Source organism: Mytilus edulis, chromosome 10 (assembly GCF_963676685.1).
Source record: "Mytilus edulis chromosome 10, xbMytEdul2.2, whole genome shotgun sequence".
In the NCBI taxonomy this organism is placed as follows: Eukaryota; Metazoa; Mollusca; class Bivalvia; order Mytilida; family Mytilidae; genus Mytilus; species Mytilus edulis.
This window is the reverse complement of record NC_092353.1, coordinates 56,526,774-56,547,615: the sequence shown is the minus strand read 5'-3', so window position 1 is coordinate 56,547,615 and position 20,842 is coordinate 56,526,774. Positions and strand designations below refer to the sequence as shown.

Genomic DNA, 20,842 nt, shown 5'->3' with positions numbered 1-20,842 from the left:
AACCATTTCTTTTTTTCTCTTTTTCTTTTTTCTTCTTTATTTCAGACATACATACAGCAGTAAAATTTGCAGACGGATAGATAAATCAGTGATCATAAATATGAAATTACCTCTATTTTTTCTTTTTGATAGCTTGTTGAAGACTTTATGAAGAAAAAAAGGACTGCAAGTATACAGTCCGAAGGGAAAATCCCACTTGCAATAAGATTAGGTATTTCTTCCAGTTTTAACGCAGCCATAAATGATCTTGGTAGGTAAAAGTCCATCTGGAAGTATGGTATTAACTTCTTCAATACCAGAGTAGATGATCTGAAATTAAAATATTTGCTCTTTATCCCTTTAATATTTACTATAATACACATTCTTTATTTCCCTTTATTTTGTTAGGGTCAAGAGTGCCTTTTAGGCTAAATACATCCCTACAAATACATCAACTTTCCAAATACCAAATTTCACTTCATTAAAATATAAATGAATCATAAGAACTAGAAATACATTGAAACGTCATAATTTGAGAAACTAATGCACCTTTTGAAGCCTATCTAAAGACTGTTGCACTGTTTTGACAGAAAATTTCCCTTTTGAAAATGGGTATAAAATAGAACTCCCTTTCTTTCAGGGGACACTTAAATTCAAATCTGTAGGTTTATATTACCTGTCCCATGGAAGTGTCTTTGCTTTAAAGTATTCTATATCATATATATATTCTGATATTCCCCACCATTCAGGCTTCGTATCACCATGGTTCACTGCTGCTGATGCTTGTTGAAAAGGTGCACATTTGCCTTGTAGAAAATGAAGAATAGGCAGGCAGTATGTCCAGCAAGGATTAGATGTTTTACTAGCAATTTGTCTTGACAAAGTCAAAACAGATTCAGTAACTTGCCTGAAAATATATAGATATTTTGTTCCTAATAATTCTTGGATATTTTTTTTTAATACACATTTTCAGTGTACCATCATTTATCTATTCTAGAGATATTTCCGCAGAATATTTTTCTGGTATTTAAATCAAATGTATGAATTAAGTATAACCTGTTTTGTACACAGCATGTGTGGGTTAAAAATGGTACTATTATTTTGTTAGCAAAGAAATATTGAGTAGCATTGAAATTCCAGGATGTTTTTTTTAGATAAATACAGCAAACTGCTAAGTTTGTTAAGTTTTATAGATTTTGGTCACTTATTACCGAAACCATGATTATTGGAAACATTGTAATGATGTCCTGATGGTTTAATGTGTGAATTATTGGGTTGCTGTACACCTGAAGTAAAACTACATTTCAATTATTCCAACAACAATTCTTTTTTTAATTTCTTAAAAATATATCATCCATTTACAATAAAATTTACTTTTTTGTTGTTGGAAAAAAAGCTGAGACTGTGTCAAAGTCACAGGATAATTTCTTCTCGTTGTCAGGCTTGGGCAGCAAACTTTCACATAGCATACTCCTAGCTGAGTCATCTAATACTATTTGGTACTCTGATACCAGGTAAGATATGGTTATAGCTGTAACCATATGGAGAACCTGCTCTTCATTGGTAATGTTTTCCTTTGTGTTAAGTATTTTCAATAATACTATAATATCTGGATGCAGAATCTGAAATAGGTTGCAGAATCATTTTAATATTTATATATAAATATTTTTTTAAGAAATTCTAATAACGAACCCATTATTGTAGAAATCAAAATATTCTATAATGAAGTGGCTGCCACTAGCCTTCTTCAGTTTTTTTAAAACAAGAATGTGTCCATAGTACGCAGATGCCCCGCTCACACTTTCAATTTCCATGTTCAATGGACCATGAAATTGTGTAAAAAATCTAATTTGGCATTTAAATAAGAAAGATCATACCATAGGGAACATGTGTACTTAGTTTCAAGTTGATTGAACTTCAACTTCTGACATCAAAAACTACCTTGACCAAAAACTTTAACCTGAAACTCGCACTTTCATTTTCTATGTTCAGTGGACCTTAAGTGAAATTAGGGTCAGAAGTCTAATATGGCTTTAAAATAAGATAGATCATATCATAAGGAACATGTGTACTAAGTTTTAAGTTGATTGTACTTCAACTTCATCAAAAACTACCTAGACCAAAAGCTTTAACCTGAAGCGGGACAGACGGACAAATGGACAGATGAATGAATGAACGAACAGACGGATGCACAGACCAGAAAACATAATGCCCCTCTACTATAGTAGGTGAGGCATAAAAAACTTCTAAACAACTAGATAAACATGTCACTTCCCTATAATGTTTTAGATATATCTCCTTTGTTTTTTTGCCAAAGAAAGGTCATAGTGATTAAATTATCAAAGGTATCCATAGTAATGTCTATACTAGTAGACTACCAGTAATAGAAAGAACTTTTCGGCTCTCATACAATATTTGATGGTATAGAAATTCTGTCTTTTTAGATAGCAATGACAACAAAATTAAATCTAACATAATACTTTCTGATTTTGATTCTCTTATTTACCAATAAAAATGTACCATTATTGTTGTACCTGCAATAAATATTAAAATTGAGAATGGAAATTTGGGAATGTGCCAAAAAGACAACAACTCGACCAAAGAGCGGAAAACAACTGAAGGCCACCAATGTGTCTTCAATACAGCGAGAAAGTCTCGCACCGACTGGCCACTAAACAAAAATGTGTACTTGTTCAGTGATAATGGACATCATACTCAACTCAGAAATATATAAAAAAGAAACTGAAATTATAACTTAACTATGCTCTATACAATTTAATTTCAAAACATATTTTTTTCATGCTTCGAAATTATACTAAGCTAACAAATGTCCTCTTGTAGTAAACATTATTTCAGAATATCAAGACTAGTGAGAGGAATAAACATCTGAATTTGACAATACTTACAACTGAGCCGACAACTTTATGGAAGTCTAGTGGGTACCATAATGATGCATGTCTACAATACACTTCCTTTAAACCATCAACAACAAGACTTATATGATTTATCAGTTCTTCACCATTGATTCCATCTGAACTATATGAGGTGAGTTGCCATGCAGGTTTAAAACTTTTTCCTGACAACTCAGCATCTTTGAACAAGACCTTCTTGTAATCATCTATTCCAATTAACTCTTTAAATGACTGCCAGGCACCTTTATATTTACTGGGATGTTCGCGTACCACCCCATCATATCTATGATAGACACCTAAAACATAAAAAGATATTTTTTTAAATGTTTCCAGTCATTTTGTAAACTTGTTAAAAATAGCCCAATGTAACTTGAAATTCCTTTACAGTTCTGACATCAAAATATCTCAGCATTACTTATGGCCAATAGAAAACAAAATGTTAATTAATATATATTGTCTTTTTGAAGTAAATTTGGTTAAGTAAAAGATTTGTTCAGGTTTATGTTAACAAATGATAAGAAAATAAATAAAAGAGAAGACCTAATAAAATTTCAAATCTTCTATTTACAAAACATCTATATATCTCATTTGTTAATCTCTAATTTAGGAATAACAGTACTGTAGTTGAAGAGTTTCCACCCCACCGTCAATTGTTGATGTGACAGTTGCAAATGCAGTTTTACTGGCAACCCGTAGCAAAGACAATAAAAGAGATATTTGCGACTGTCAAATCAAAATTGACGGTGGCAACTCTTCAACTATAGTACTGTTATTCGGATTCTAATGCTTTACCAAAAAATAGTACGTTAAAGCTTGAAAAAAAGTATAAATTTAACATAAAAAATAATCTGCGAAACTTCATGAATGATTTTGGCGCAAAGATGAAATGGCTAAATGTGAGGTCATACAAATGAAAACTTGCAAACTGGGGCTTATCACTTTATCTACGATTCAAATTCACATAAAATCACATTAAAACGGCGAATTTCGAGATAGGTATAGTTTTATTTTCAATAATATTGTAGTAATCGAACATTTGTTGATTCAATCAATTCAAAATGGTGGGTCCTTCCTTAGTTACGCTTGGTCAACTGTGGATTTGACAGTAACTTTCAGCCAATGAAAAAAATTGTTACATAAATATTGCATTAGAAACTTTCCAATCAAATAAAGTAATACCTACTGTGTTAAGATTTATTCAATAAAAAAAGTAAATTTCAGAAGTAGCATCTTTAGACTTTAAAGAAATCCATGTAAAGGAATAGAAAAGAGCATTGTTTTGTTAAAAAGGCTATTTTGTTTGTTGTTAAACCATTGAAAATACATACCTTTCACTAAATCACTGTTCTTTATATCAAGACATCTGTACATAGAACCTCCACTAAGAGTACCAGAATAAACATATTCAAATGTATCTGTTATTCCTTTCCCATGTACCATAATATAATTGTAGAAAAGTTTTTTGTGTAGAATAGTTTTGGGTACATTTACCATACCTGAGTAAACTACATAGCTGTCTGGTAAAGTCCTGAAAAATAAGAATTTCATAAAATTTGTCAAGAAAACTGGTTTAAACCTTAAAAACCATGCAAGTAAAAGTTCTTTAAAATTAATTTGTCAAATAAAAAAATTAACCTCAACCAAGTCTATATGAGTCTTCAAAGTCATATACTATCACCAGGGAAAATGAATGTTCATGAAAAATACCTGGTAAAATAGTTGAAAACTTTCTTATTCATAAAATTTTATGCAATATATAAGTGATGGTACATCTAAATACCAAGTATCCCTAACTTACCCTAAGTGGTTCCCCTTAACCCATTCCTCCATAATGACGCCTTTTGACGCACCCATTTACTCCATAATGATGCCTTTTGACGCCTACCTCTTTACTCCATAATGACGCCTTTTGAAACGCTTTGACTACGAAGTTTCTGCATCAGACTTAATAAAATTTGTATCCAATGTGAAAAGGATATTCATAAGAAGATCTGACTTAAATTTATTTGATGAAATATTTGTTTTTGGAAATGCATTAATACTTTAAAGCATATTTTCAGCATTTTTTTGGAAAATCCTATGCAAAACAAGTATGCCAAAAAAGTATTTCCATTGTTCTGTCACATTGATTTAGTAGAGTTATCTTCCTTTCCCCACATTTCATTTTTGGTTAATTTTCGGTATGTTTCACTCCCCTAGATTACATGTATCGTTAAGACCTGAGTATATAGAAAGGAAAATGGCACATGGCCGGCAAAGCATATTTTTCATATTGTTAAAATATTAGGATTAGGCACATATCATGTATATTTTTCATTTTTTCATTTAGGAGCAAATTGATAAATTTGTGAAATATGTTTTTCTTGGTTTTTTTTAACATTTAAAGTATAATAAGGGATTTATTCATTGTTTTGCATTACTTGTATATATTTAATACAATACATGTTAAGAATTAACTTAGGATCAATTACTTATGATTGTTTATTTTTGTTGTAGCTTTTTACTTTCTCCAGGGAAGTTTGTAGTGAAATAAAGAATTACAAGAAACATTTTGTTAGTCATTAGACATTACATCCATTGAGGAAAGCTTTAAACTAAGGATAAGGTTGCCTTAAGATAAACTTACCTAACAAATTAGTGACACAGCAGAAAATAGCAAGGCAAATGTAAAGTAATACTATTTATAATTAGTCAAATTTATATGAAAGAAAACAAATTTGTTTACCTTTCACCTTTCATTAAATGTTTCCTTGACTGCCATCCTCCGAGAGTTGAGTCTTGAAATGTTAGATACAGTTTATCCCTTTCTAAGTTACTCCATAGTGAGGGAGAAACAATACAATGGAAATGTACCTCTGCAAACTGCTTGTTCTTTTCTTTCGATCTTAAACTGAAATTATTTTATAAATAAGACAAGGTTACCTTAAAATATAGATTCTACCACTGTCTGTAATGTGATAAGATATTTATCCACCTGCGAACAGTTAAATTTTCACAATAGGAAGTTCAGAGGAAAGTAAGAAAATTTGACATCATAATCAAATAATCAACATGATCAACAGGTAAGGAAAAGAATAAATCGTGGCGGAACTACAATAATGAGTTTTCATTGTCTAATTAATGTTTTACCTGATACTTTTTAATCAAATTAAATAAGTGAAAATCAACTGGAAGGTTGTATTCTAAATTTTATCTGCGGGTGAAATGGCTGCTTATTAACTATAATTGCTAAGCACCATATATTTAAACTCATTGATAGTTGTATCATTGGCCATCATACCACATCCTCTTATTTTTATGCAATCATTAATGAAAGCAGGATGTTAGCATAAAATTTGTAATGTGACCTTGATAAACTTTTCACTTCTTTAGTCATGTTAGTGTTCTTCTGGAAAATTTTGAACTACTGTGGATTCATGATTATTCGTTGGATACCAATTTTTCGTTGCTTTCATGGGTACAATAAAACCACAAAATTCAATGTTCAACGAATAAAAAATTTTCTTTAGGCTTGTATGCAGACTTCGACAAAACTACAAAATTAAATATCCATGAACATGCAAGTTTCCCTTAATCCACAAAAATTGGTACCCACGAGAATAAATGTATCCACAGTATATTTATATGCATCTAAATTTTTATATTATAGTGATATGTCTATCCTTATACTGTAAATTCAGAAATTATTGCGTGCATTTATTATTGCGATTTTGTCATTTCACACTTGAATGCGATTTTAATTTTTTACGATTTTGAGAAAAGTCATGCTAAATTCAGTTCAAATATTACAAAATGCGAGTTTTAATTATTGCGTTTACAACTCAGTCGCATTATTCGCAATAATAAAAACCTCGCAATAATTTCTGAATTTACAGTATATAAATATTTTGCCATATTTCCTGATTTCAATTTGATTGGAATAACTAAAATGGGATAAAACAAAAAGATAATTACTGAATCTTACTTTGTTGATACTGCATCTGCATAACTTGAACCTGAAGCTTGATTACCAGTATTTGAAGGTGGCTTTAATAATATAAAAAAAAGAAACACAATAGTTATGTATTCACTTTTCAATTTGTACAAGCAATTCACAATTTGAAATTCTTATAATAAGTGAATGATATATTTTCATGCTATACATGCTATATAGTATATATTTTTTAACATGCTGTTGACATAGATATATGTCACGCCAATATGTATTTTTTATAGTTTATTTGAAAATAACTGGCCACATTTTTTAAAATGTAAACTATGCAAAACTTTCAAAGCAAATGGAACCTGACCCTTTCCAAACCTAGAAACAGCAAGCCTTTAGTGTTGCTTCACATACAGGTGTAAAATCGTAGGGTTTCATAAGGGTTCCTCTGTTTTGCTTTGTATTTTTATTTGTGTGTATTAAAGTTACTCCTTCTTCGTTGTAAGAATAAAACACAACATCCATCATCCATAGCTAAATGTGCTCTCCATATCACAATAAAAAAAAACGGGGGAATCTCAATAGCTCTAAATTTAATAGCTCTAAATTTAACCATTTTACATTAAAATGAAAGTAAAAGAATCAAACACATGTAGTTCTTTTTTTTTTGTAGTTATATTTGGCTAGCATGAAGCCTTAACACCCTTTCAACTAACTGTGCCCATATAAACTAATGTGCCGTTTTCAAGGCTTTTACATCCCAATTAAACCACAAAGTTACCAATTCTTTATTGAAGCAAAGCTCTGGACGTGGTACTTTATTTATGCATAGACACCATATTCCAACAGATACAGGTATAGCATCCCACTTATTAACTTACCTCTCCACTCCCTGAAGCAGTGGCGTTGTTAGACCTATTTTTGTCGTCTTTATCATGAGGTCTTGTTTCTTCATTTGAAGGTAACTGATCCATGCCTTCTACTTTCTCTGCACTGGGATCAGTCTGTAATCTGGCCTTCTTTTCCTTCCTTTCTTGTTTCTTGGAAACATCAGATGCCCCATCAGTTTCAGTCTTGTTCTTCTCTTCTTTACGTTTTTTCCTGTCTTTCTTCTTTTCTTCCTCTTTTTTCCTACGTTTTTTTGCTTTCTTTTTCTGACCTTTTGATTTTACAGAAGGATCTGGTTTTACACCTTCTTTTTCTTCTTCTTCTTCATCATCTTCTTCATCCTCATCATTTTCACTACTTGAGGACTCTGGAAGAGGTGCATTCTTCCCTAAAATTTAATGATAAAATGATACTAATGACAGTATACTCCGCATGAATATACATACTGAGAAAGTGTTCTCTATTAGGCGTTTTATATCTGTATACTCTGATCTTATTCAAAATATAATTTAGAAAAGGTCTCAAAAATTTGTCTTTTCTGCTTTTTTATTTAAAAACGCATAGCCATATTTTAAACAAGCTCTGAACTAATAAAATATTACTAAAGTCAATACAGAGACTTAGAAATTTTACTTTTTTACTGTAATACCTTAGTTACTCTAATACATTCAAACTTATAAAGTTATTTTAGATAAAATTAAGGCAATGTGAGCTTCATTGTGCAGGCAAACACAGATTAAAATAACCCCTTAAGTACAAAAATGTAGGTGTGTTTATGGGTAGCAATATTGCCAGATTATTTGCCTAAAATTTTATGTGTAAATGCAAAATGGAATTAATGTGAGGTTGTTGCTATAGTAACATGTGAAGTTTGTCATTAGCCAAATTAAAAGACTGATAATGGCCAAAGTATCAGAATGTGTTGAAAACACACAAATCCAACAAAAAAGCAAACCTTGCTACAGACTTCATGAGCTAGTAGGAGATAAACTCTTCAACATAGAATTTTCATGAATTTGCAACCACAGAAATGCAAATGTGGAGTTCATCATCTGATTTTTTTCTGTCTATTATAGTTTTTAGGATTTTAGACAATTACTAGCATTTCACTATTTGTTCTATTTTTGTGAACAACAAGAACCATTTAAATAATACCAGATACCTCTTTAAAGTCTTTAGTTTGGTTAAAATCTGTAGAGTGGTTTCAGAGAAGATACATGTCTCAGATGTCAGGGTTGGAAAACAAAGTAGTTTGCATACATATTTCCTCCCTTATGGGAGACCATATTTGGAATTATCAAATCATACATACAGTCTTGATTATCTGTAGTGTTGTTGTCTTCTGAGGCTGGTGGTTTGTTATCTCCAGTTTCATCCCCATTTCCTGAACCCACTGATTCTGGAGGTATATTTCCATTCCTGACATCTTGGTTCTGTTCCTGTTCAGGTCCTGCTGCTTGTGTTTTAACTTTCTCTGGACTTCTTACATTGACATTCTTTTCAAAAGTTTGAGCCAGCTGGTGTACCTTATTTTTAGCACCTGCATTACCTGTGCTATTAGCTACAAAACTATGAGGAGGTATTTCTTCATTCACAGGGAGTGTTGCAACTGGTTCTTCTGTTTTATTGGTATCAGTCTCTGTCAAGCCAGTTTCTGTTACTGGGATTTCCATTGGCTCATAAGAAGTTACTAGATTACCTGCTTCTGACAAAGAAGGCCCTAGAGGTGGACATTCTGGTTGAGTAGATTCAGCATTCATGGCATTATCCTCCATGGTATTGTCACTTTTAGGAGTTGCATTTTCTTCAATCTGAGTTTCATCAGTTTCCATTGCCTCTGATTGCTGGTGGATCTTGTCCAGAGAATTAACTGGTGACTTTGAAGGCTCATTAATAGCATTAGCTGGAGGCTGGGATTCAGTTTTTTTGGTATTTTCTACAATAAACATATTCATTGACATTTTAACTCAGTTCATCTCACAAAGTATATAGTATCCTTAAATTGTATTATAATTATACAGATAGTCTTTCTTCTAAAAATCTAAACTTCCAAATGAATAATCAGTATTAAATTAATTACAAAGCAAAAGTATGATAATATACAAATCCCCTGACAGTTTGTTGACGGGCTAAAACATTATTTACCATAAATCAATTCTGAAAATAGATAAATACATTTTTAATATTTTAATACTGATTGTGAATTATATTTCTAAATTAAGATGTTGTAATATAAAAATTCCAGTAGAGCTGGGCAGATCATACAATAATAGAAAGACGAGAGGATATATAATTTGTGTTCAAATGCTATTGATAATAAATACCATTACTTATTGGAATGTAATTCCATCTTAGTAAAAATTATGAGAAATCGACACATTCCAGAATACTATGTTAAATATCCCAGTGCAGCAAATACAAAGGATTACTATCATTGTTTAATACAAAGGTACTAAAAAATGTATCTTTATTCGTTTCAAAGTGAAAAATTTATTAATATATTCATCCATCTTAGAGTTGTTTTATTTATTTCTATGATCATATGTGATTGTATTTTGTATGTATTTACTTATTGTTTCACATTTGAATGTGACAGAGTGTTTTTAAATAAATAAAATTGAGAATGGAAATGGGGAATGTGTCAAAGAGACAACAACCCGACCAAATAAAAAACAACAGCAGAGGGTCACCAACAGGTCTTCAATGTAGCGAGAAACTCCCGCACCCGGAGGCGTCCTTCAGCTGGCCCTAAACAAATATATACTAGTCCAGTGATAATGAACGCCATACTAATTTCCAAGTTGTACACAAGAAACTAAAATTAAAATAATACAAGACTAACAAAGGCCAGAGGCTCCTGACTTGGGACAGGCGCAAAAATGCGGCGGGGTTAAACATGTTTGTGAGATCTCAACCCTCCCCCTATACCTCTAACCAATGTAGAAAAGTAAACGCATAACAATACGCACATTAAAATTCAGTTCAAGAGAAAAATCCGAGTCTGATGAAGCATATTACATGTATATTGTATTGATTGACTTTACTTGATGTCCTTTGAATATGTATAAAACTATCTATAATACTAAAATGACGAGGTCCAATTTGTCAGCCATCATCAGGTAAAAACGGCAAATGAAAGAATTCAACTTTATATATAGCTAATATAGGACAATGGTGTTGATTAAAAATTACACCACTCCAGACCCTTTTGCAGTCCACATAATTAATATTGCCAATAATTAACAAGTTCCAGGTCGAATCCGATACCGATACCAATAGTATATTCACCTGTTACCTATTACCTTAACTGTACGTTCCGCATCTAACAGGCGCACCACCATATGGTGTATTTAGGATTTTGCTATATACACGGGTCATAACCACAGGGTTGACACTACTAAATTCAACCATTGTCACATTGTTCAATATTGTAGTATTTTAATCAGTATGACTTTCTAAGATGACAATACGAATACTAAAAATTTGGACTTAAATTAAGGCATGTGTAAGGCGTATAGGTACAGTTTTCAATTTGTTAGCCGGCATGACGCAAAACAGCGAATCAAAGATCAAATAACTAATATAGGACAATGCTGTTGATTAAAAAATACTTCATTCCAGGCACTTTTGTTTTCCAAATAATTAATATTACCAATAATTGATAAGTTCAAGGTCGACGGGTTCAAACAGAAAGCTTTTTTAAAGCAGAGAAAACTGTGCATCTTATAATCAGCATGACTTTATCAGATAATACGCATAGTTCTATACTTTAATTAAGTCACGGACCCGCGATATCACAGGTGTGTTCTAGTATCTTTAAAATTTTCAGATGTGAGCATGATCTGTTCTAACAATAACAATGATAATCAAAGAGCAGAATGCTCTGAGGGATACGATTGCTATATAGTTTTCATTGACACATGTATAGCAGTTCTGCCAACTTTTCATTAAGCAAATTCGTGAGATTTGGCCAAAATAGAAAAGATCAAAGAGGAAAAAATTGATCCAAGGATACTGCTGCAAAAAAGCATGAACATGCGTGAGTCTCACGCATTTTTGGCAGCCCTGGCCTTGATAGTCCAAATAATTATGACGTCTTGAAAGGCTATTATATTTTTGTTTTGACGCCTTACTTCGACGTTGAAGTAAGGCTTCAAAGAAAAAAATTATAATAGCCTTCCAAGACGTCATAATTATTTGGACTATCAAGGCCAGGGCTGCCAAACTTTGCTCAGTGCTTGGAGCACAAAAATCATGCTCGAAACAAGAAATCAAGCAATTTCATTGGTTGATTTTCGAGTATGAGTACAAAAAAACTGACTCGAAAGTTTTATGACCGCAAGGCCAGGTACAGCTGGATAGTATTATTTTCAAAACTAATTCAACTGCACATGCAAAGGTAATATAAATCTGAATAGTCACTCAACTTTAAAAATAGCTAATCCCGGATACAAGTGTACGAGCAATGTACTTATTGTGTTTTATTTGTGTGCTATCAATTCCAAGTTTACTTTCCACAGCAGTCACTGAGAGAGAGAGAGAGAAGGTATTTCACTTCATAGTTCGAGATTACTCTGATGTCCGACGGCGAATTTGCCAGACAAGCTGGGACCGTGGGGGACTTTTATGCTAGTATACTTAAATAACAAACTTAAAGGGAAACTTCGCAAAAAAATGAAAATTTTATATTATGTTTATTTGATATAAATAATCATATATTCATTAAAATTATTGTTCAATTCTTCTAGATGAGTGATTAAAATAAAAATTAAAATCCCACTATCACTGCTCGACTTATCGCCATTTTGACGGCATCTCCGATACAAATTGTCACGTGATGAGTATATTTGAATAAAATATCTGAAAACCACAAAGCCAAAAAACAAGCATGGCATATCGTATATTCAGTATCAAAATGACTTGTCAAGCGTACGGATGTTCAATCGAAGTTCACATGGCATAAGCTTACACTTTCCAAGACGTGGATGATTAACCTCAACATAACACCAACCAACTCACAACAAGTTCAAGAAAGTGTGTGCAGACCATTTTGAAGCATCTTGTTTCGATGGAAATTTGATAGTAATTATGATTTTTTTCTCATGAATGTTTTTATTGCTATTTCGTTCCAAGCCTGGTTGAAAGGAAATTGTCAGATTAATATAGTTCAGTATTTCTGCATTCATGCATTAGTAACAGATTTTGTTGTTGTATAATATTTGAAGATGTTTTTCCTATATATATTCAACATTTTTTATTACATTTATTACATATTAAGTTTATGAACATGTTTACAAGCCTTAAAAATAAAAAGATATTTGATTTCAATCATGCAAAGGATATATATTTCTAGGGACAATGAAGCCATTTAAGGTACCTAGCCACTTTGGCATTTTGATTTTATAACAATTATTTGATGTCATTGATATTTATTTAATAAATTCTGTTTACAACTTGGTTTAAAAATAATATTTCAAGAACAAACCAAAAAAGAATTAATTAATTTACGTTTTCTCGTTTAAAGAAAAATAAACTCGAAACTGAATTATGACGTTTTGTTCTGTGACTTTCTGTCGTAAATTCACAAGTTCAATGAAGTATATATTTTTTAGGTGCAAAAAAACCTAGTATACATAAAAAATTACGTAAAACATTTAAAGGGTCATTTGTTTGATAAAATAATGGTTTAAAAATAAGACTTTATTTATTTACATGTAGTATAATTACAGATGCTGTTTAACCCCCCCCCCCCCCCCCCCCCCCCCCTCCTTTTCCATATTGTGCCATATAAAAGGTTGAAGAGGTGAAAGGTAGATGGGAGCATATGTCTTCCCCGATTCGTGTGGAAACTTAATAGATCTTACCGCCCCCTTGTTATGCTTTATAGCTGTCTACTAGGTCAACGCAGTTGCGTAGTCCTACAAGTTAAGGCTGAGCAGTTTCGGGATATAAAATGTCGACAGTTAGGCTAGCGAAGTTTGTAATGATTTATGGTCAATCGTAGTAGGAGTATTTTTTCTTTCTAAATTCATGATAACAAGATAAAAGATAGGAATACATCTAGTGGGGCGGACACTAATGAGGAAGTTGTAAAAGCATTAATATATTCTTATCTGTAGCGGCTTTAGACTTTTCGAAATGCTTGCCAAAAAAAAAATCTTTTTTATGTAATAGATTTTATTCATTTCGGGTACTTCTAATATGAAAACCGTCGATCTTTTAAATTATTGCCAGAGGTCATGTAATAGTGTCACATTCGGGTATTCTAGTGACTTCCTGCGGGCTAATAAACTGGTGACATTACGCAATTCAGGTACATGCATCGCTTCCCAGCTGTTTGACCCAGGTGTGCACAGGTAAAAGTACCATCGAAAATGCTGTCAGATGTATTATACATCCTGTTAACAATGTATGTCCCTAACCTGATTGAAATACACAAAGCCGTCCAAACATGAAACTAAGAGTTTAAAATTTATATCTACAGGCTGATTAATTCTGACATGTGCAAAGACAGAAATAATAAGACCGTAAATTATTAATTTTGACTTCTGTTTCAAAATTCATGTGTAGAAGATTATCTGGTACTGTACCATGTAAAATTATTTTTTTTTTCAAATTTCAATTTTACTTTTCGGGGGCGGATCCAGCCATATTAAAAAAGGGGGGTTCCAAATATATGTCCCACTTCAAATGCATTGATCGGCAAAAAAAAAAACGGGGGTTCCAACACCCGGAACCACTCCCCCTGGATCCGCCAATGCTTTTGTACACAATAGCTTACATAATGTTTTGTCAGCTTGTTTTATTTGCTTAGCAAATGTTTAATTTACGTTATGCGGTCTAGAGTTGTGATGAATAATTTAAGAAAGAAAAAAACATACTGCATCATTTTACAACATTGTTTGGAGTAAATCCTAGAGAATTTAACCGAGAGAATACGGATGACTATCTTTCATACTTTCTTGTCCTATTTCCGATATGAGCGGGTACATTTACGAAATATTTTGCCTATTAGAAAATTTGCGTTTACTTGTATGTGAAGAGACAAGCATGCGCAATTATGACACGAAGATGATACTTAGTTCGTGGCATGTCTCTAGAACGTGCGGTAATCGTTTGTCTTCCTGTACATGTACATTCAATTATTTAAAGGAGTGTCATTTTTATCAATATAAGATTTTGAGAACACTAAAACACTCCCGCGAAATCGCAGGCATTTCAAGCTTTTAAGCTGTTATAGGATGATTTATTGTAAAAGATTTTATGTCTGGAGATCAGGTATCAAAAGCCCTCTACATTTTTGCCAAAGTCCGTTTTTTGTTTCCTTTTCTGTTAAATTCCATTATTTTCGAGTATCTGACACTAGACCACAATTACTCTTCCCCTTTGCTACAATGCATTTCTTGGTAAAAGTCAAATTATATTTAAAAAAATGCACCGTGTAAGTCTATAAGTAGACCATTATTATTCTCATAAAATATGCTTCTAGGACAATCCATCAGTGCTTTTTCTTTTGTAGAAGCATGATACATTTCCAATATTCAGTTTCATGGTCTTGTTTGTAAAAAGGCAGAAGGTACCGAAACGGATAGTCATATTCAGTATTAAAAAACACACTGACAACGTCATAGCAAAAAATAACCAATAAACGATCGAAAGACAAACAAAGAGATAAAAAACACATCATTGAAAACTGGTTATGGTTGCACAACAAGAACCCCAACAACATCTCGGGAGGATCTCGGGTCAAATCATATCAACGCTCCGTGGTACTGTGGTAGACCAAACCTTCATGTTAATACAACATGCAATCTATAAAATTAGACCTCAAAGTGAAATAATTCATAAATAGGTTTATTAATACACAAATAATGAAATGAATCTGAAACATTCGGTGAAAAACTGTATTGGTAAACCGTTTAAATGATTTTAGAACTATTCAGTCTGAAGTGTCACTTTCACATTCTTTGAATCATTCGTATACCCCATCCAACGATGGAAACTCTTTTCTAATTATGTTTACTACACAAGCCGGTAGGATTATTCTGTGTTTCTTGCCAAGTGGTTGACCTTTCCTGACCCAACACACAAACTGACGATAAGCCATAAGCCTGCTTTGTCTGTTAATAAGTACTCTGGAGCTCTCCCTCCCTTCCAGTAAGACAAAGTTGAAAATTTTCTGTTAACATTTTTGATATTTTCGTTCAAATAGCTGAAGAATTAGTACGTGGTCAGAATTAAATTATTTTGATAAGGACATTACTTCCAGAATATTTAAAAAAAAAAAAAAAAAAAGAATAAGATCGCTTTGAACGACCCAATTATATAACTGCAATTGGTAATTACTATCTATTTCAAAAATTCAAGGTCACCGATTCATATTTAGAATTTTTAATTCATTTACTCGTGTTTATAGGGACATCATTATTCATAAATTTATTCAATTAAATTAATTCAGTATTTCTTTTTTTTTTAACAAAAAATATTCAGCGTCAATAATATATTTAATTAAACTGAGCTCATGGAAAATATTAAGATTCCCCCGTTTATCATTCATACGAAATGTTGTTCACACCTAGAAAAGTGAACCGTGACGGCTTAAATTCACTGAGTAAAGATCAAAAGATACAAAGTGCTAATCTTTTAATTAACTTGAATTTAACCACGCATTCAACAGGTAGTCACTATGTGTCAAAGTACAATACACATTGTATTTGCGGGGCCGTATTTACACACTACAAATGTACTAGCAGCACATTTACTAGCCTGACGTAAAAGGTACAAACATGCATGTTTAAAATACTACCAGTTATACGTGTTAGTTCAAAATATCCGTCGGAAAAAAAATCATCATAAAAAAATATTTTATATGATTTACTTGTATCACTATAATCATTTCAGAAAATATTAAAATATAAATCGTACATTCTACTTTCAAGCTGAGCGCTGTTCCATCTTAATTATTAGTTGGTTAATAGCTAAACCAAACGTCGTCTATGCGCTTTAAATAGCGTTATAAGATGATTAACGATTAAGATTTAAAATGAGATTATTTCCACTCCCGGCATGCTTAAAGACTTAAACTACGTCACATAAGTCAGGAAGTTCGAAGAAATAAAATTATTAATTCTTAATTTTCTCCTTTATTGCTGTTCATATCCAGATAAAACTTGGTGAATATGTTATTTATGGTATTATGGACATAATTAGCTGAAAAGTAAAAATTCGCGAATTATCCCTTTAAATAGTCCCAGTCCCATATATTATATCAAGTATTATTGCATGCCGAATTGAATTTTAAATAGGTGCCGATTTGACTAGATGCCGATTTAACCAGGTGCCGATTTGACTTGTACCCAGTAATCTCGGGACTATTCACTTCGTATCTTATCACCGTTAATAATTCTAGGAGGAACCCCATTTCCCAGTCCCATATATTATATCAAATATTATTGGATGCCGAATTGACTTTTAAATAGGTGCCGATTTGACTAGATGCCGATTTAACCAGGTGCCGATTTGACTTGTACCCAGTAATCTTGGACTATTCACTTCGTACATATCGCCGTTAATTCTAGGAGGAACCCCATTTCTAACTCTTTAATTATTAATTTTCTTTGAGTCAGTGGGCATGAATCCTTCCGTACACACTCCTCTGCCCAGACTGTTGAAATTGAGATCGTTCTTAATATTATAATACGACGTTTATCGACATCTAACGAGTTAATTTTTTCTTGACGGGAAATACTTCTGAAAGGGAGACAACTCGAAACGATAATATGGAAGACTCCATTTCGGTCAAAGGGGTGTTATAGGTAAAACTTCATTGATTTTAATTTAAATTATGCATATGATTTTAAATTATGCAACAGCAATATTAAACCCTCAATAGCAGGCAGACATAGAAAGAATCCAATGAGTTTCAAATTAATTAATAAGCGGGGAATCCAGAAAAACCACTCAATCTGATACCCCTTGAAATCAAGAAGACTATAGGCATGCGCATTAATACATAAACAAACCCGCGACTTGCGATTTGGAACAAGAACGTTTATTTAATTCATGATATGATGAATGAGTCTCAATTTCTTTATGAGAGTACAGTATCAGTTTCATAACGGTAAAATATAGAAAACTCCACTTCAGTTCTTATATGACAGAAATAGAATTATCGGAATTCAAAGAACTCTCGCATTTATCAAAACTGGGGAATTCCCTCTGACGTGTTTCTAAATTTATAAAAACACTAAATATAAATACTGCTTAATTCTGATTTTCCGTGTTGTTAAAAACACGCATATAAGTCAAGAGAAAAATCAAACATGAAGATTATGAGAAGAACATTACAGGAAAGTTGTTTATGTTCAATCCTTTCGCTTGTTTTTACCTTTTAAAGCAAGACAATCATAAGAATCTGAGATGTTGCTGAATGTTTAGAATAAAACGGTTGACGTGAGGGAATGAGCCCTGAGTCAACGGTAGAAGTCTACAGATTGCTTAAAAGCAATCGTATCCCAAAAACATAGTCATACTGCTTGGAACATTTCAAAAGCACTTAACTGAATAACAAATCATATTGTAAAAATTTTTCTTACCCTCATTCCCGACGACATCACCTTGACCCTCGTCATTCTGTTCTATAATCCCAGGTTCACGTTGAGGACTACCAGCCACTCTCTGCATCTCACTATCCACTGTGGTCTCTTCCGTTGAGTCTGGCGTGGAAGATAACATACCAGGAGGTTTCCATGCATCAGGACTATCAGATCGACTTGATGACCCAGATCCTGAACTCTGTTGTGGTGACCGTCTTGTGTTAGTGAGATCATCTACCCTTGAACTGACTTCTGTTAGTCTTTCTACAGGAATAGATTCAGATTCACCTTTTGCAACTAAAATCAAAAAGGTTTAAAAAAATATTGCAAAATTATTGGTGACGGAGTAGTGATTACTGAATGATGGCAGTTTCATTGCTATGCCTTCACATTTACACTGCAGTGTGGTAGTCAGATATTATAATGTCACCATAGACACTTCCAAATAAAGGAAAATAATCATTTAACATACTTATATTTCAGAAGCTATCCAAAATTTGACAACATTTAATCACCATTCAACCCTAGGAATAAACTTATGTAAAAGAAAAAATCAGAAGTTAACAGTATGGCAACTATAATTTGATACAATACTTAAAATCTTATTCTCTATAGCTAACTACTTTTAAAATATTATATAAAAGGAACTGTCAATACATTTTTTACCTTTATCTTGTTCATTTAACTTGACCTGGTCACTGCCACACTCGGGACAAAATTTCACTCCAGGTATCAATTCTGCTCCACATGTATTACCATCATCATCTTTCCCTGCACACAAAATTTTAGGCGCCAAAAATATGGCGGGATCTATTCTCCATCCACATCCTGAACAAAACTTTTGTCTCTTGGTTATCAATGATGAACATTGAGGACAAGCTTTAGTAGTGGTGTCATCTTCTTTGGCTACTTTACCACCACAAGCCAGACAAAACTTTGAAGACTGAGGGATTTCTTCTCCACAAATTCCCCCATCAACATTGTTTTTACACTTCATTGTAAATGATTTTAAATCATGCCTTTATTTTTAATACTGAAAAATAAAATAATTAAAGCATAATTCTTAACTTGTCATCAGTGAAAATGACTCAATGATGCATTTATTGGACCCTTTTGCTTTCCCCCTTTTCAAATAGGTTTTTGTTTATCTAGACGCCTGCGTAGTCCCTCAGTTGAAACGTCTCACCTACGAAAAAACTTCATCAGACTTAATAAAAGTTGTATCTAATAGAAAAAGGATATTCATGAGAATCTATGACTGGAATTTCATTGATGAAATATTTGTTTTGGCAATGCATTAATAATTTAAACCTGCTGATTTTTTTTTTATTGAAAAAATTCTATGCAAATCAAGTATTTTGAAAAAAAGTATCCATGGAGGAAAAGGTTAAAAAATTACATCATCAGATAAAATTTGATTTATTTAAGTCAAATTTATATCAGATTGAAATAATTTTTGAACTGCATCCTTGGCAGTGTGCATGTTTTCAAATTCAGCTATATTTCGTAGCCGAAAATCCTTCCTTTATTCAAAATAAGCTATTTTTGGAAGGCATGCGCGAAATCACCGTACATTGGAGGAACTCTCAGAACAGGGGTTTCCCTATACACCTTATCGCTAATCCTGGCTGACCCTGCCGCTTGAACTTTTGACAACAACAATCACTTTTTCATTGTGGCGTCAGATATTTTGTTTTATGATGCCAAAATTTTACTGGAACCTTTGCGATATCCAGTAATGGCGGACAAATAGCGATATAAAGGTGTATTGTTGGACACACATTACACAAAAACTTGAGGGTGAAACCATACAAAAAGATAATCTTATGAAATAAAAGCATGTTATGAATGTGTTAACGCAATATTATCCAATTATTGATTTTATCAGTTGAATGAAGTGAAGTCAAAAGTTTTAGGTGCGTGGATACACTGGACTGCACCGTACATGAATATTATCCAATCTTATTTGGTTTCCAGAATAATTTCCTTACTACGTTTTAATATTAAAATGAACATTACCTTTTTAAAGTGCATAGTTTGTTTAGAACAAATGTGTATCGATTTCAATGTTACAAATTTCTGACAAGTGGACTTTCAAGAAATGTTACTTCTACTTTCGTTTTTGTGACAACTGTCAACTGGAAAGTTTCGTTGAAGACGTCACAACTTACGTACTTATACTTTCTTTCTAATACAAAATGTTAGACTGATTAATAAAATGATAACGTGTTGCACTGTCAATGATATCATGTTCTTACTAAATTAAAGAAACAATTTTTTTTCAAGGTTTACCTTCGAAACCATTCTACGAAGAAATTCCAAAGGCGGTAAAAGTGAATTGCTAATAGGCGGCTATATATCCCGACCTCTTTAGGAAACCTTAAAGGAGAAATTCTCCACAAAATAAGTAATTTGTGATTGTCCGAATAATAATTTGATCTTTTTATAATAAGTAGAACAATTTAAAAGGTGACAAAAAAGATAATTGTGTCAAAAAATATTCAATATATTATGGTGTGAGTCCGGAATTGTGAAGCATAAGTAGG

The 20,842-nt window shown here is 32.5% G+C and overlaps 2 protein-coding genes across 2 annotated transcripts in view; both read right to left on the bottom strand.

The window, feature by feature from the left end:
* The window catches only part of LOC139492848 (E3 ubiquitin-protein ligase rnf213-alpha-like), a 111,177-nt gene extending 90,518 nt beyond the window's left edge, over window positions 1–20,659 (bottom strand). Inside the window, exons 1-12 of the mRNA XM_071280998.1 lie at window positions 20,589–20,659; window positions 18,963–19,329; window positions 18,297–18,593; window positions 9,014–9,637; window positions 7,695–8,089; window positions 6,856–6,917; window positions 5,617–5,781; window positions 4,220–4,419; window positions 2,886–3,187; window positions 1,354–1,601; window positions 656–886; window positions 111–309 (exon numbers count right to left, since the gene is read on the bottom strand). Of these exons, the coding sequence (XP_071137099.1) occupies window positions 111–309; window positions 656–886; window positions 1,354–1,601; window positions 2,886–3,187; window positions 4,220–4,419; window positions 5,617–5,781; window positions 6,856–6,917; window positions 7,695–8,089; window positions 9,014–9,637; window positions 18,297–18,593; window positions 18,963–19,293 (3,054 nt within the window). The 5' untranslated portion in view covers window positions 19,294–19,329; window positions 20,589–20,659. The remainder of the gene's footprint in view (window positions 1–110; window positions 310–655; window positions 887–1,353; window positions 1,602–2,885; window positions 3,188–4,219; window positions 4,420–5,616; window positions 5,782–6,855; window positions 6,918–7,694; window positions 8,090–9,013; window positions 9,638–18,296; window positions 18,594–18,962; window positions 19,330–20,588) is intronic.
* Window positions 1–20,842, bottom strand: part of LOC139492177 (inositol 1,4,5-triphosphate receptor associated 2-like) — a 455,884-nt gene that overhangs the window by 33,652 nt on the left and 401,390 nt on the right. The window lies entirely within an intron of this gene.